Source organism: Eublepharis macularius, chromosome 9, assembly GCF_028583425.1.
Source record: "Eublepharis macularius isolate TG4126 chromosome 9, MPM_Emac_v1.0, whole genome shotgun sequence".
NCBI classification, from domain to species: domain Eukaryota; kingdom Metazoa; phylum Chordata; class Lepidosauria; order Squamata; family Eublepharidae; genus Eublepharis; species Eublepharis macularius.
In genome coordinates, this window is record NC_072798.1 from 56,919,885 (window position 1) to 56,933,732 (window position 13,848).

Genomic DNA, 13,848 nt, shown 5'->3' on the forward strand with positions numbered 1-13,848 from the left:
GCCACTTTGATATCAGAGGCCTAGATGGTAGGCAGATTGAGATGGACACTTGGGAAATACTGATTTCTCGACATTTTGATATTTCTCTATAATTATAAAGAATGTTCATTGGTCTCTGTGACTTTAGTTCAGGTATGGCAACCAGCTATTTGTTTTCTCAAATGGTAAAGTTTTTATTGTTCATCTGTTTTATTGTTTATCCAGTTCTGTAGCTAATGCATATTAAAAGTTCTATTGCTGAATGTGCAAGAGAACGTTAAAATAACTCCATTTCAGCAAGATGCTTTTTCCGACATTAAGTTGTGCTTACATTGATTTAGTCACGTTGTACCCATGGAATACATAACCAGCCCAAAGTGTCACATTCTGCACTTGTATGAGGGGTGTGCAGGGCCAGCCTGATTCGGGTTTCCCAATTCAGAATACCCAATTCAGAAATATTTGGATTTGCTTTGGAAAGATCCAGCTGTTATTCTCTATGGGGAAAATGCTCCTGGCTTTCCGGGAGCCTGTGGTGGGGGGCATTTTCTTTAGGAGGCAAACCAAACTTGGTGGGTACCTTCTCCTAACACTCCTCTAACAACTTCCCAAGTTTCGGAACGATTGGACTTTGGGGGGGGCATGTTATGCCCCCCCAAAGGTACCCCCATCCTCCTACACTCTCCATTATTCTTTATGGGGAAAAAGAAGTCATCTTTCTAGGTGGCTTGGGGTGGCATTTTATAAGCAAAATGCACCCAACTTTCAGGGGACCTGCTCCTACCTGTCCTCCCAACTTCCCCCAAGATTCAGGGAGATTGCACTTTGGGGGACCATGACATGGCCCCCCCAAAGTTGGTTCACAACCACACCATGCAACTTCTTTCTACTGTGTAGAAGACTTCCATCCACACAGCAGAAACACATGGATTGGTGCTGCCAGTGGCCACAGCCACTGTCCGCCACACGACACACTCCCAAGCAACCCATCACAGAAGAGCCACCTCCCGCCAAACCTAAACACCCCTGCACCTGCAGTTACTGGCCAGCCACTCTCCATTAGCTCTTGTTATGGGAAAATCCAGTCTCCCACAGCAAGAACTCATGGAATGTGGCATCTACAGCCACAGGCCTAATTCCCCTTTAAATCTACCCCCAACATCCCCACAGACCAAAATACATGCTCCCCAAAGTTCCCTGCCACCCCCAGAGCAGGCTGGCCAGCCATTCCCCATTGTTCCCTATGATGGGAACCTGTATGCCAGAGAACAACACACAAACACACATTGAATTAAGTTTAAAATTTTTTATTTTCTAACTTTCAAAGTACAACTGTAAAGGTAAAATATTGTAACACATCACAACAGCAGTCTCCCACACAAAAACAACACAACTCACTTTACATCAGAGAATCTCAAAAACACAATTGCTGTCAGAAACGCTTTATTTCTTTAACTGTTTCAGGTTACACAGCAAGAGGGCACACCACAGGGCATGACAGCAGTCTCCCAAACAAAAATAACACGAGACACTTCATATCAAAGAATCTGTTACTTTAGGCAATCATACCATGGGGGGCAAACCTCTGTCCCCTCACCTCAAGCCAACTGAATTTCTTGGTTGAAAGCCTCCATTCCAGAAACCAAGGACAGAATAACAAAAACCGCACACACACAGTTTCTTTCCATACCACTTTATTTCTTGGCACAGCATGAGAGCAAGCCTCCATCCCTCCCATACCAAAATGAAAGGGGGAAACTCTTGCAACCTGGTCCAGCAGAACCATTGTCATTTCCTGCAGCTGTGCTTTCAGTTCAGCCAGTTCAGCCACAAAGCAGAACCATGCACGGCCACAAGCACAACACAATGGCATTTTCAGAGCACAGTTACAGAGGTCCCCCCCCCCACACACACCAGCTTCAAGCTGTACCTGCAAACATCTGTGAGACACTGATGTAGTCTTCATCATCAGCTGGCCACCTGCACTGTCCTCAACTGCCCCACCCCCACAACCCCTCAACATGAACATTTTAATGGCATGCAATAACATTAGAAAACATAAAACAACATTTCAAAACATCAAGAAACAGTAAACAGTAAACAGGAGCAAAGTATGAGCATCCCTATCCTAACCAGGCCCTATCTAACCTATTTCTCCCTCCAGTGGCAATCAACAGTTTGGGGGCATGTTATTATTTTTCAAAATAAATTTGTTCCCTCAGGGTCTGTTACAGTTTTGGGTCAGTTTTTTAATTCTTGTTTTTTGGGGGTGAGGGCCAAATTGCAGGGTGCATTCCCTTTGCCACTGAGTCCCACCCACCTTCTGCTGGCCGTTTTTACCTACTTCTACAAGTTTGTTTAGGGAAGAGCACGATTCCCCTGGACTAGACTTGCAGAGGATGCAGGCCACAAGGAAGGCTCACCTCATTCACTGTGGAAGTCCAGTCTGGAGAAATCGAAGAGCCGAGAGTTGACCTTCAGAAAGGTCAACTGCTCGACTCTCCATGGGAGAAAGCGAGAGCGATATGGGCTGACACTGTTGCCCACATAGGAAAATACGCACTCGCTCTCCACAGTCGTCGGAGTGCATGAGAGCAGCCACTGCGCCTTGAAGGAGAGGTCCGGCCAGACTGCCTCCTTCCTGGCCCAGCAGCTGAGCGGATTGGTGGACAGCAGCTCACAGGGCTCCACAAGGTAGTCCCTGACCAGTGCCTCCGCAAAATCCTCTCTCATGTGACTCATGATCCTTGAGGGGCTGAGGGCCCACCAGAGCATCTCCATGGACACTCTAGCGGTGGCTGCGGGGGGAGCCTGCTCAGAGGGGGCGCAAGAGGAACCCGCATGGCAGGGCCCCTCTCCTGTCCCCTCTGATGACAGGTGATGACAGGGTGCCTGCCTGCGCCTCACCCACAAACAGAGGGCATCTCTGGCTTGGGTGAGGTTCCCGTCCTGCTTGGTGAAAGTGCCCTTAATGCGTGGGTTGCACATGGTCACCAACAAGTACGACTCCTTCTGCATCAGAGGTGTTAGCCTGGCAGCTATGCCCCACTGCAGCCTTCTCACCAAAGTGTGCACTGCTGGAACAATGTCAGCACGAGGTGCATCTGGGTCCACAAAGGGGGCCAGAGATCTCTGGAGTTTGTGCACCAGAGGAATGATCAGACCCATGGTCGCCGTGTCTGACGAGACCGCCACAGTGAAGTCCTTGAAGGGCTTCAGGACCTCTACTGTCTGGGTGATGGTGAGCCAATCCTCCCAGCTGAACTCACCCACCTGACTTGCACTGCCGCTCTCAGAGAGCCACGTGTGGAGTGCGGCCTGCTGCTCCACCAAGCACTCAAGCATGGCACAGGTGGAGTTCCAGGTAATGTCCAAGAACAGTATGTGCTCTGGCATGCCTGTCCTGGCCTGCTTCTGGCGCAGTTCGTGAGTGGCTGTCACGCTGTGTGAGAAGTGACTCGTGAGCCTCCAACATTTCTAGAGGAGGTACTGGAAGTCACGAGCCATGGGATCACGGGGTTCCGCAGTGGAGCCCGGCCCAAGCGCATCTCTCACCACTAGGTTAAGCTTGTCGGCCGCACAGTAAATGCACTCTTGGCTCACTTGATGCGCCGCTGCCCTCATGTTGCTGCCACCATCCGTCACCATGCATCCCACGGTGGTGGGGCCCTGACCTTCCCACTCGTCCAACTGTCTCCTCAGGGTGGCAGTGATGTTCTCCGCCGTGTGCGACACGTCGAGAACCTTGGCATGGAGCAAGGCCTTGCGGTAGCCGGCCCGGCGGTCTCTCGTCCTGCCCTGCCTAACTGCAGACACCTCTCCCCCACCGAGAAGGTCCTCAGGTTCCCAATGGTGGGTAGTAAGTGAGAGGTACGCTTGCTGCACACTTGGGCAGGTCCAGATGTCAGACGTGAAGTGCACAGTTCTCCCGGCAGCCTGGGACAACTGTGCCTTCACATGTTCCCTGTAAAACGAGGGCACCACCGATCTGCTCAACGTTGTGCGAGCAGGGATGGTGTACCAGGGAAAGAAATCTTGGAGCAGCCCAGAGAAGCTGAAGTCATCCACTATGGAGAACAGTCTACAGCAACCGTCTACAGCAACCATATTGATGATGTGGCACATGAGGTGCCGGCTCGCCTTCTGGATCCCCTCTCTGGGCACACTAGGGCCCTGCTTACCAAGCTTCTCCGTCAGAGAGGCTTGGTGTCCCTGCCCTACAGGAACCTGTGGGGGGAGAGCACTAGAGGAGCCTGCCTCCTGGCTAGCTGGCAGCCATGTGGTGCCACTTGAACTTTCCCCCCGAAGAAGCACTGCTTGGTGGTGCCTCTTCAGGTGGTTCCTCATCCCAGACGTGGAGAGATGGTTCACATCTCTGCCACGGCTGATGCGCTGCCCACAATGCCGGCACTCGGCAAATCGGGGGTCCTCTGTTCTCTGGAAGTGATTCCAGATTTCGGAAGTGATGGGGGCTCCACGCTTCCCAGGGGAAGCGCTCACGGGCCCGCCATGAGACACTTCCTGTGAGGTGCTCTGGCTGGACACACCGTGTCCCACTCTTGGCTGGACAGTTGGGGATGGATGAGGCTGAAGGGGTAGAGATGTGGGCTCTTCCACCAGTCTCTTCCTCTTCCTCCAGCACCCTCTCCTCCTGCACAGCCGTGAGAGGCTTGCTGCTGGCCTCAGAGGAAACGGGTGGACCGCCCAGCAGGGGGTCCCTCCGGCAGTTCCTCCAACATCCTATAGGTTCCTGGGGTGAGTGGGAGTGCAGGGAAAGTCATGTGCCCCACGCCCATCCCAGGAGACACCACATGCTACCCTTCCTCCAGCAGCTGGGTCTCAACCAGTGGTGGAGGAGGAGCCTCAGCAGCAGACCCCTTCCCAGTGCCAGCCCCTGCCTGAGACACCTGGGTTGGGGATGGCCCTCCAGCAGCTGCCTCAGGAAAGAGGGCCTTTCGAGCCCTCTTCCTGTCACCAGAAGCCAGCCCGTTGAACGGCAGCAGCGCAGGAGAGGGCCTCCTCCGTTCAGATGGGGGGGGCGCTGCAGCAGTCCCCCTCCCCTCCCCCCTCTAGATTTACCTCTGGCCTTTCCCCCAGGGCCCCTCTCAGCTTTCCTATCAGTCATTCTCTCCCCCCCCCCGGAATCTACACTTTTGTTTACAAGAATCTAAACTTTGTTTACAAGAGCTATCTACCTATTTCTAAATCTGTGCTTCTTGTGGCTTTATCACTACTGGAGATGGTCAATCTAATGTCTTTTTAGACAACCATATTTATGTTTGGGAACCTAAACCTAACAGACAGCTGAATTTCTCTTGAGGAATCGAGATGGCCCTAAACCCCAATATCGAAGGAAAGCCTTAGCCTCTTACAAAACGTATGCCCAGGCCGGCCTGGCTCTATGGGTGCCAGAGAGGGGCAGTGAAACCCTAGTTATGGGAGCACTAATAGGAAGCCTATTTATGACTATACCAGTATGTATATATATATGTATATATTTTTAATATAACCTACTCTAACTACTGCTTTTCATACCGATCCCTATTTACTGGGTTAAACAAACTGTCCTTGGTTCTCTATCAATTAAGCAGTGGGCAAGTAGCCACTGAAGGCCTACAAACGGGCCTACCTTCTAAAGACACTATTTAAAAGGAAAACTTTTCTGTTGTGTGCCTGTGTGGTGTGTGGATGTGGTGTTTGGAAAATGTAACTCCCCCCACCCAGGTAAGCAAAACCCCACCCCTATCCCCACCCAAATGGAAAACCCAGTGGGTCACAAACTCACTCTCCAGTCCTGCAGTCCAGCGATGGTCAGGCAGACAGGCGGTCAGGAATCCTACAAGGGAAGTCCTGTCCTCCTCAGCTGCAGGCAAGACAAGCCCCTGCAATCCGTCACAGCAGCAAGAGTCTGTAGTCCAGAAACAGAATGGTGAGAGGTTAGCATAGAAATCCATAAACTGCACTCCCCCCAAAAGTGAAAAAACCCAGGCCTTGGAATTGGTGTGACCCTGTGAGGCCTGAAGGCCCAGAGCCACTGTGCAAAGGTAGGCCACAGAGTCAAACAGAGCAAACATGCAAACAGTGGCCCATCTTCCAGTTTAAATGCTCTTCCCTTGCTGCCGTGGCCCAAAAAGATGAAATAATCCAGGCCTTGGCTGGCATTGGTGTGACCCAGCGAGGCCCAGGGCCACTGTGCAAAGGTAGGTCACAGAGTAAACATGCAAGCAGTGGCCAATCTTCCAGATAAATGCTCTTCTCTTGCTGCCCCGTCCCCAAAAGATAAAATAATCCAGGCCTTGGCTGGCATTGGTGTGACCCTGTGAGGCCTTAAGGCCCAGAGCCACTGTGCAAAGGTAGGCCACACAGTCAAACAGAGCAACCATGCAAGCAGTGGCCCATCTTCCAGATAAATGCTCTTCCCTTGCTGCCCTAGCCCAAAGCCAAAAAGTGAAAAAAAGGAAAATAATCCAGGCCTTAAGAGCAAGGCCCACTAGGCAAAGCCATTGTTGTCACAGCAAAAGATTTTAACCAGATGCAAGCAGAGTGGCCCAGCATCAACTTAAACAAACACAGTCCCCTTCCTTCCTCCCACCTCTCCCCTAAATAAAAAAACTCTCCTACCAGTCCTCCTATCCTGATGTCCAGCAGTGAGTCAGTTGATCCACAGCAGAAGACAGAAGTCCACTCCAGTCAGTCCAGGAAGGTCAGTCAAAGGCAGAGACAGAGACAAGCAGTCTCTCCAACAGAAGCTGGCCCAAAGTCCAGCCTCTATTGTAAATCCCGTGCTGCATCTCCTTCCAGAGAATCCATTGGTTGGAAGGAGGATGTAGCAGTGGGATTGGACACTCCTAACTCCCCCCTCCCTTGCCTGATCCCCCTCCCTCCTCCCCCTTGTACTCCTACTCTATCATTCATCCCTCCTAACCCCTCCCTATCTGAAATTTTGGTGGGAATCTCTTGCTGCTTGGTTTGCATTGCATTGCAATGCAGGCAGCTTGCAAAGCAAAGATTCCAGCCTTTTCTAGCAAGAGGGGAGGGATGAGGAGGAGGTAGTGAGTCACTCACTCCTCCTCCCCCCTCCCATCTTCAGAGAACCTGCAGTAAGCTTTTGCTTCCTGCAGAAACTTGCTAGCTGTTTGCAAATGCAAATGGCTAGCAAATAGTTCTTTCATTTCCAAATATTTCCAAAGCGACCCGAATCGCTTCGGAAATATCCGCTTCAGTATTTCCGAATCAAGGCCAGTATGCTGGCCCCAATTCGGAAATACCAAATCTCTCTGAATCAGGCCAGATTCGGGTTTTTTAACCCGAATCGCACACCCTCCTTGTATGCTGTTGAATTGGTTTATTACAAATGTGTGAGTGAAGTGGACAGTGGTAAAATGCAACTTCTTTGATATAAATCCTCTGTCCTTTGAAGGAGAAAGATGCAAAAGGGACTAGACTTGCATACGTTGCACCTACAATTCCAAGACGATTGGCCAGTACGTCTGACATTGAAGAGAAAGAAAACAGGGATACATCATCCAGCTTAATACGTGGTACTGGTTCTTATACAAGAAGAAAATGGGAAGAAGATGCAAAGAAGAATATGTCAAATGAAGGTTCTGCACCACTTAATACAAGCTATCAAAGAAGGTAAGTAGTTAGTTTCAGGTGGGTAGCTGTGTTGGTCTGCATTCAAAGAGCAAGATCTGGGTCCAGGATCAACTAGATTACCAAAATATGAGCAATTGAAAGTCAAAGCTCTATATAATGAAGGGAGCTTTGACTCTTTAAAGTTCAAACTTTAGAAATCTGGGAAGTAGTTAGGTTATTGAAGCTATCAACATAAATACATAAAAAAACACATTGATATGCTAAAATAAGCAATTCAGTTTACTGCTACAGGGTTTAAGTGTCAAATGTTGGGATGTCATAATAACTGCATCTGTGCAGTGTTGCTAAGCACACCATAAGATTGTAAGCAGATACTACCATGTATTTCCTTAGAATTGGGGCTTTAGGCTTTACTGAAATGTTTAATAAGGGTTCAGTTGCTCTAATGATGCTGTTTGTTTCCCAGATATCTGAAGGTATTGAAATAGAGTGGGGTGGAATAGTAATATGGTGTTGATTTTTAGCTTTGCAGATATTGCGTAAATTCAAATCTATTTTTTGTAACTTCAAATAACTTTCCAGTGGTTCCTTTGGTAGAAGACAAGATGACTTGATTAGTTCTAGTATTACTTCAGTATCAACAGTTACCTCCCCAGCTGGTCTTCAGAAAAGCCTGCTTTCTGGCACAAGCACTGCTACAAAAGTTACAACGGGTTCAGCTACAGCAGGAATACAAAGCAGGTAAAGGCATCAATGTACTTTGTGTTGAGTCTGCTGTGTGCTTATGTATGTGCATGCATTTTTGTGTAGAAGGTACTGGGCTCTGGATTTTTTTCATTTTTCCTGTATAAATGGGGGTCAATATGGAATCTGGCTCAAAATGAAGAAGTCTTTCATTATAAAGTAATAGCTCTGCATAGCTGTTAAAGGGTAAATCCAGTACTTGGATGGTCAGCTAAAAATGTAGTTGAAGCTAAACTTGCTACTTTTTCTTATGAAGCTCACCTGGAGCAGTTTAAATACTTCTGTATCAAAACCTTTTTTCAAACTTGTATATTAAAAAAATCCATCCCTTTTTCACACTGTTTTAGTTTAAGTGCTTTCATTGTTTAGCTGTTTCCTTTTCTCTTTTTGTGTTGCTGCTATGATACTATAGTACCTCAAATCGTTTATGGGCTGAGGATAGTACTGAGAGAGACAAAGACAATGTTCCTACGGCAGTGACCGTTCCTGTTGCACCGTCAGTTATAAATACCGCGACTACTACCACAGCCTTGACTACAACTACTTCTGGCACTGTGTCCTCAACTTCAGAGGTCAGGGAGAGACGCAGGTGTGTAAAAATTCTGAAAGTAATACTTCTCTTGTGCAGAGTGATCTTTTAGTAACTGGGGAAAAAATTCCTGCTCCCAAAGTGTGGATTGATGTAACTGAAAACATGTTAAGGCCTGACTTGTGTGTGATGGAAACATCTTCTCTGGCAAACCCCAGCATCCTACATTAAAATTTATGTAAACGTTCTTATAATTACCTGCCACTCTGTTTTTAAAACTGAGGAGTATACATTCAGTATTGCTAATACAGTAATACTCTCTGTGACCTGCACATCAGTGAGGAGAGTTCTTCACTTTATGAAATATGAGTCATTTATTAGATTTCAGATTGCAAGAAATATTACCAGGCAAATTATCATTATGCAAACATGATACATTTTAAAAAATTAATATGGTCTTCAAAATGACAAGTTCTACAATAAATTTTTAAGACTTTATCTTCTACTCTGCTGTTTTCATGTTCTCTTATTTTCCTGTGAAAACATTTTCTTAGGCCAAAATTTGTTTTGTCGTCTTTAAGTAATTTTTTGTGTTAAAGAAAATGCCATGGTTTGAACTTGCTATGTATCTCACCTCTCAACAGGAAATGTATAAAAATTCACATTGCTAAATAGTTACTATTTCCATATGTATTGAAATACCAGTGTATTTCAGTATGTTAATATATTGTATTTACATAGTTTTCTGACTTTTAAAAAGCTAAATGAGATTCATAAATCTATTAAAAATGCAACTTACATAAATAGAAACCTAGCACCTTAAGCGCTTTCATGCCTTAAGGGCTTACTTGTTTAAGGTATGAGCTTTTATAAGAAAAAAATTATCAAAAGTGGACAGAGGACGTGGCAAATGTATGTGTGCGAGTAACCTATTAATATGCATTGATACTGACAGCTAAACGAAGAGAGACTCATAGCAGCCCAGCTTGTCTGCATGTTTGGTAGATCCCAATAGTTTCTTCCCTCTTCCCCAAATGATTCTAGAGAAAGGGTATGTGCTTTTAGTGAGAAAAAGAAACAAGTCTAAATTTAGAATGTAACTGCCTGAATGTTCATATGCTTCCAGTTAAAGTTATATTTATATACCACCAAATAAATAACATTTTATTCCTGTTTCATGCATTTGAAGAAGTATATTCTTAATATACATTGTGAGCTTTAAAAGACAAGCACCACAGAACATTTTTTGCTACAACAGATTAATGTAGATATGTTTCTGAAACTAAATTCTTAATTCAGCTTTGAGATCAATATAGCAATATTTTAAATTAATAAAGCAGTGCCAAAGGGCAGATCATTCATTTTAAATGAAATGCAGGAAGACTAAGTTGGAAAATAGGCCCTCAAATATTCCTTATACCGTGGAAGAATTTTCAGAACACTTTGGCTTGCAAGGAATATGATAACAACTTCTGTGTAGGAAAAGGTCTGTAAAAATGGCATAACATTCCTCAAATTAGATTCAAGATATATAAAGTTAATAAGGATCCTTCACCAAAACTCCCATAATGGGTATGAAACCTGAGAGGAACTGAAAAAGCAAGGAAGTTCAAAATTGAGGCGTTCAGTTTGTTCTTCACCCTCACTCACACATTGAGGTGTTGCATGTATGTTGCACAGGATGAAATAACACCTTACACTCATGGTCTAACTCTGAATTACCTTGCATTTTCAAAACATTGTATATTCTTTGAAAAGTCTTTAAATCCTGATAAGTCTGCTTACTTGATGCATGATAATACAGCATGCCAGTGATATAAAAATTATTCAGTACTGTGTAGATTTTGAGAATTCAGTCTTTGAAAAATACTTATAATTGCTTAGAGATAATCAAGAGTTTCATTGAAGACTTGGAATGAAGTTGTTCCTTTTTGAAAAATGGAAAACCTATATAATAGGAACAGAAAGTGACAAGATTTCCTACCACCAAGAACTTGTTGTACAGTTCTAGTTTGCATGAGGATAGTCTAGTTTCTTTTAAACTTTTATTAATGTGACACAGACACAGCAGATAACATTACAGCTTTTGTGCTTTCTTTATTTTAAATTAGTGTAGAGTAGGTAACTGTTATATAGTTGGAGTTTCTATCTACTTCGATATATCTGAGGATATATCGAAGTAGATAGAAACTCCAACTATATAACAGTTACCTACTCCTCACTAACTGAAGATAACTGATAACAAGCTAACAGGCACAATAACATATCCAGAAAATTATGAGCCATAGATTTTTCTGATGAAGTGATATACTGCATTCATATACACCAACGGATATCTTCTTTACACTGGAAATGAACTGGGGACTCTCCTGTTTGGTAGCTTGATTAATTCCTTTCTAAGTAGTTGAGATATTTAGCAGTTCTTAGCTTAGTGACCTGACATGTTACTAAAACATCAATCATTCATGAACAGTGTAACTGAGTACCTTCGGTCTAAGCCCCTTGACTTCAGTGGGCTGTAACTAGGAATAAATTGCACTGCACATGTCTGAATTATAAACCTCTATTTCTGTCACCCTAATTTGATAACTAATATAATCCATTAAAGCAGTGGTGCTCAGTGCATGGCGTGCTCACCATCGTTCGCCGTCAACCAAAAGAGCCAAATGACCACCATATGCCCTGTCTGCCATCCCATCAAATTTACACAATATAAGGGACAATTTTTAATATATATATATATATATATATATATATATATATATATATATATATATATATATATATATATATATATATATATATATATATATATATATATATATATATAACCTTTTAAATTAGCAGATTAGGCATGTAAGGTTGCCCACCACAGTTGAATAATAGGCAGCCCTTGTGTGTGGCATGAGGGGAAGAGCTTCCATCTCTGCCTTCTCACTCTTTGGACACATTAGACGCAGCAGCTCTAGCAAAAGAGTGAGACTGCCAAGGCTTCAGAAGGAGAGCAATCTGGCTATGAATAAAGGGGAGTAAACCCACCATCACCCATCTGTGGCCAGCTTGTTCTTTTCCATAGTACCGTGGTGGTGGTTTTATTATTTATTTATTTAGAATATTCCTATATACCTGCTCAAGTCTTGCTCAAGGTGGTTTACAATTGAAAACTGCAGTATAAAAAATAAGCCATTAAAAAAACAAGACCTTAACATAAGCAGCTAACAAACTGTTCATAAACAGAGTAGGCCAGTAAAATGTTGATAAAATAAAATCCCTAATTAAAAGCTTAGGTAAAAAGATGCGCTTTAGCCTGCTGCCTAAAAAAATATAAAGTAGGCGCCAGCACGCAGTGTGTCTCAAGGGGGGAGGGCATTCAAAAAGTGAGGTGCCACCACAGAAAATGCCCTGTCTCTAGTCACCACAAGACATGGGCACGAACAGGAAAAAAACTCAAACATGCTGTTAGTTGTTCGTTGCCATCCACAAACAACAAACATTGATGAACCTGATCTGTTACCAAACATGTTTGTTGTTCGTGACCCTTTAAAGATCCCTTTAAACTATCAGCTGGCTGGTGGCAGGAGGGTTTCCCCCCTGCCGTCTGCCAGCTGATAGTTTAATGGTCCCTGTCCTGCCACTTGAAAGCGGCAGAGCCCTTTAAACACCCCACAATCCCCAGCCTCCACCCCCTTGTCCCACCCTGGTGCCGCCAGGCTGCTGCGGCCCGGTGCGAGAGGGGCAGGGAGATTCTCCCCGTCCCTCTTGCACTGGGAGACCTGGCGCTGCCAGGCTGCTGTGGCCCGGTGTGAGGGGGCAGGGAGATTCTCCCCGTCCCTCTCACACTGGGAGACCCAGCGCTGCTGGGCTGCTGTGGCCCGGTGCAAGAGGGGTGGGGAGATTCTCCCTGTCCCTCTTGCACCGGGAGAGACAGCGGCACTGGGCTTCTGTGGCCCGGTGTGAGAAGGGTGGGGAGAATCTCCATGGGATCCATGGGTCCTTCCCTTTCCTGTCATTTTCTTTTCACAGTGGGAAAGACTGGACTGTCTGCTGGAAGCTACTTTGAGGGGTTAACTTACAAGCCAGAAAGAAACCCAGAAGGAGTTCAGAGTTCAGACAGTCCATGCCTAAGTTGCCAGGGGAGTTGATTGAAAGGCGCCAGACAGTCTGGCTTGACGAACACAACGAACGAGGTTTGCAAGGACTTCTTGTTCGTTTAGAATGGGGCCTCACGAACAGCTTGTTCGCGAACAGCAGATTGGGTTGTTCGTGGTTTTATTTTGTTCATATTGCTGTTCGTGCCCATCTCTAGTCACCACCTGCCTCACCTCTAGAGGTGAATAGCACAGGAAGCAGGGCTTGATAGACAGATACTAACTGGCAGGCTGCATAGTATGAGAGGAGGCAAGTCCTTCAGGTACTCTGATCCCAAGCCATTTAGGATCTTTAATGGTGATAACCAACACTTAGAATTATGCCCAGAAGCAGATAAGTAGCCTGTGCAAATCCTTCTGCATAGGAGTGATACAGTCCCTGTAACCAATAGCTGACAGTAGCCTGGCCATCACATTTTGGACTAATTGAAGGTTCCAAACCTTTTTCAAAGGCAGCTCCACATAGAGTGCATTACAGTTATCTAACTTGGATGTGATCAGAGTATGGATCACCATGGTCAGATGGTGCCTTTTGAGGAACAGCCATAGCTGGCACCAGGTGGAGCTGAACCAGCTGTGGAGGAGACCTGAGCTTCCACTATAGGCTAGGATCTAGTAGCACCCTCAAGTTATGATCCTGCTCCTTCAGGGGGAGTGCAGCTCCCTCTAGGACATTCTGGCTATGCAGTCCATGATCAGCTTCTCCATTGTCCAGCAACACCTTAGTTTTATCAGGAGTCAGCTTCAGTTTATTTGCTCTCATTGATCCTTCTCCAGCACTTATTCAGGACTTGCACACACCCACCTAGCTTAGCTGTAAAGGCCAAATAGTGCTGGGTGACATCTCAC

At 45.6% G+C, this 13,848-nt stretch overlaps 1 protein-coding gene across 4 annotated transcripts in view; it reads left to right on the forward strand.

Annotated features, from left to right (window-relative positions):
* The window catches only part of PPP1R12A (protein phosphatase 1 regulatory subunit 12A), a 226,898-nt gene that overhangs the window by 155,937 nt on the left and 57,113 nt on the right, over positions 1-13,848 (forward strand). For 3 of the 4 annotated variants that reach the window (XM_054989301.1, XM_054989300.1, XM_054989303.1), the window contains 3 exons: positions 7,400-7,617; positions 8,161-8,319; positions 8,735-8,911. In XM_054989301.1, coding sequence (XP_054845276.1) covers positions 7,400-7,617; positions 8,161-8,319; positions 8,735-8,911 — 554 coding nt within the window. The remainder of the gene's footprint in view (positions 1-7,399; positions 7,618-8,160; positions 8,320-8,734; positions 8,912-13,848) is intronic. The other variant, XM_054989302.1, reaches the window with a different exon arrangement.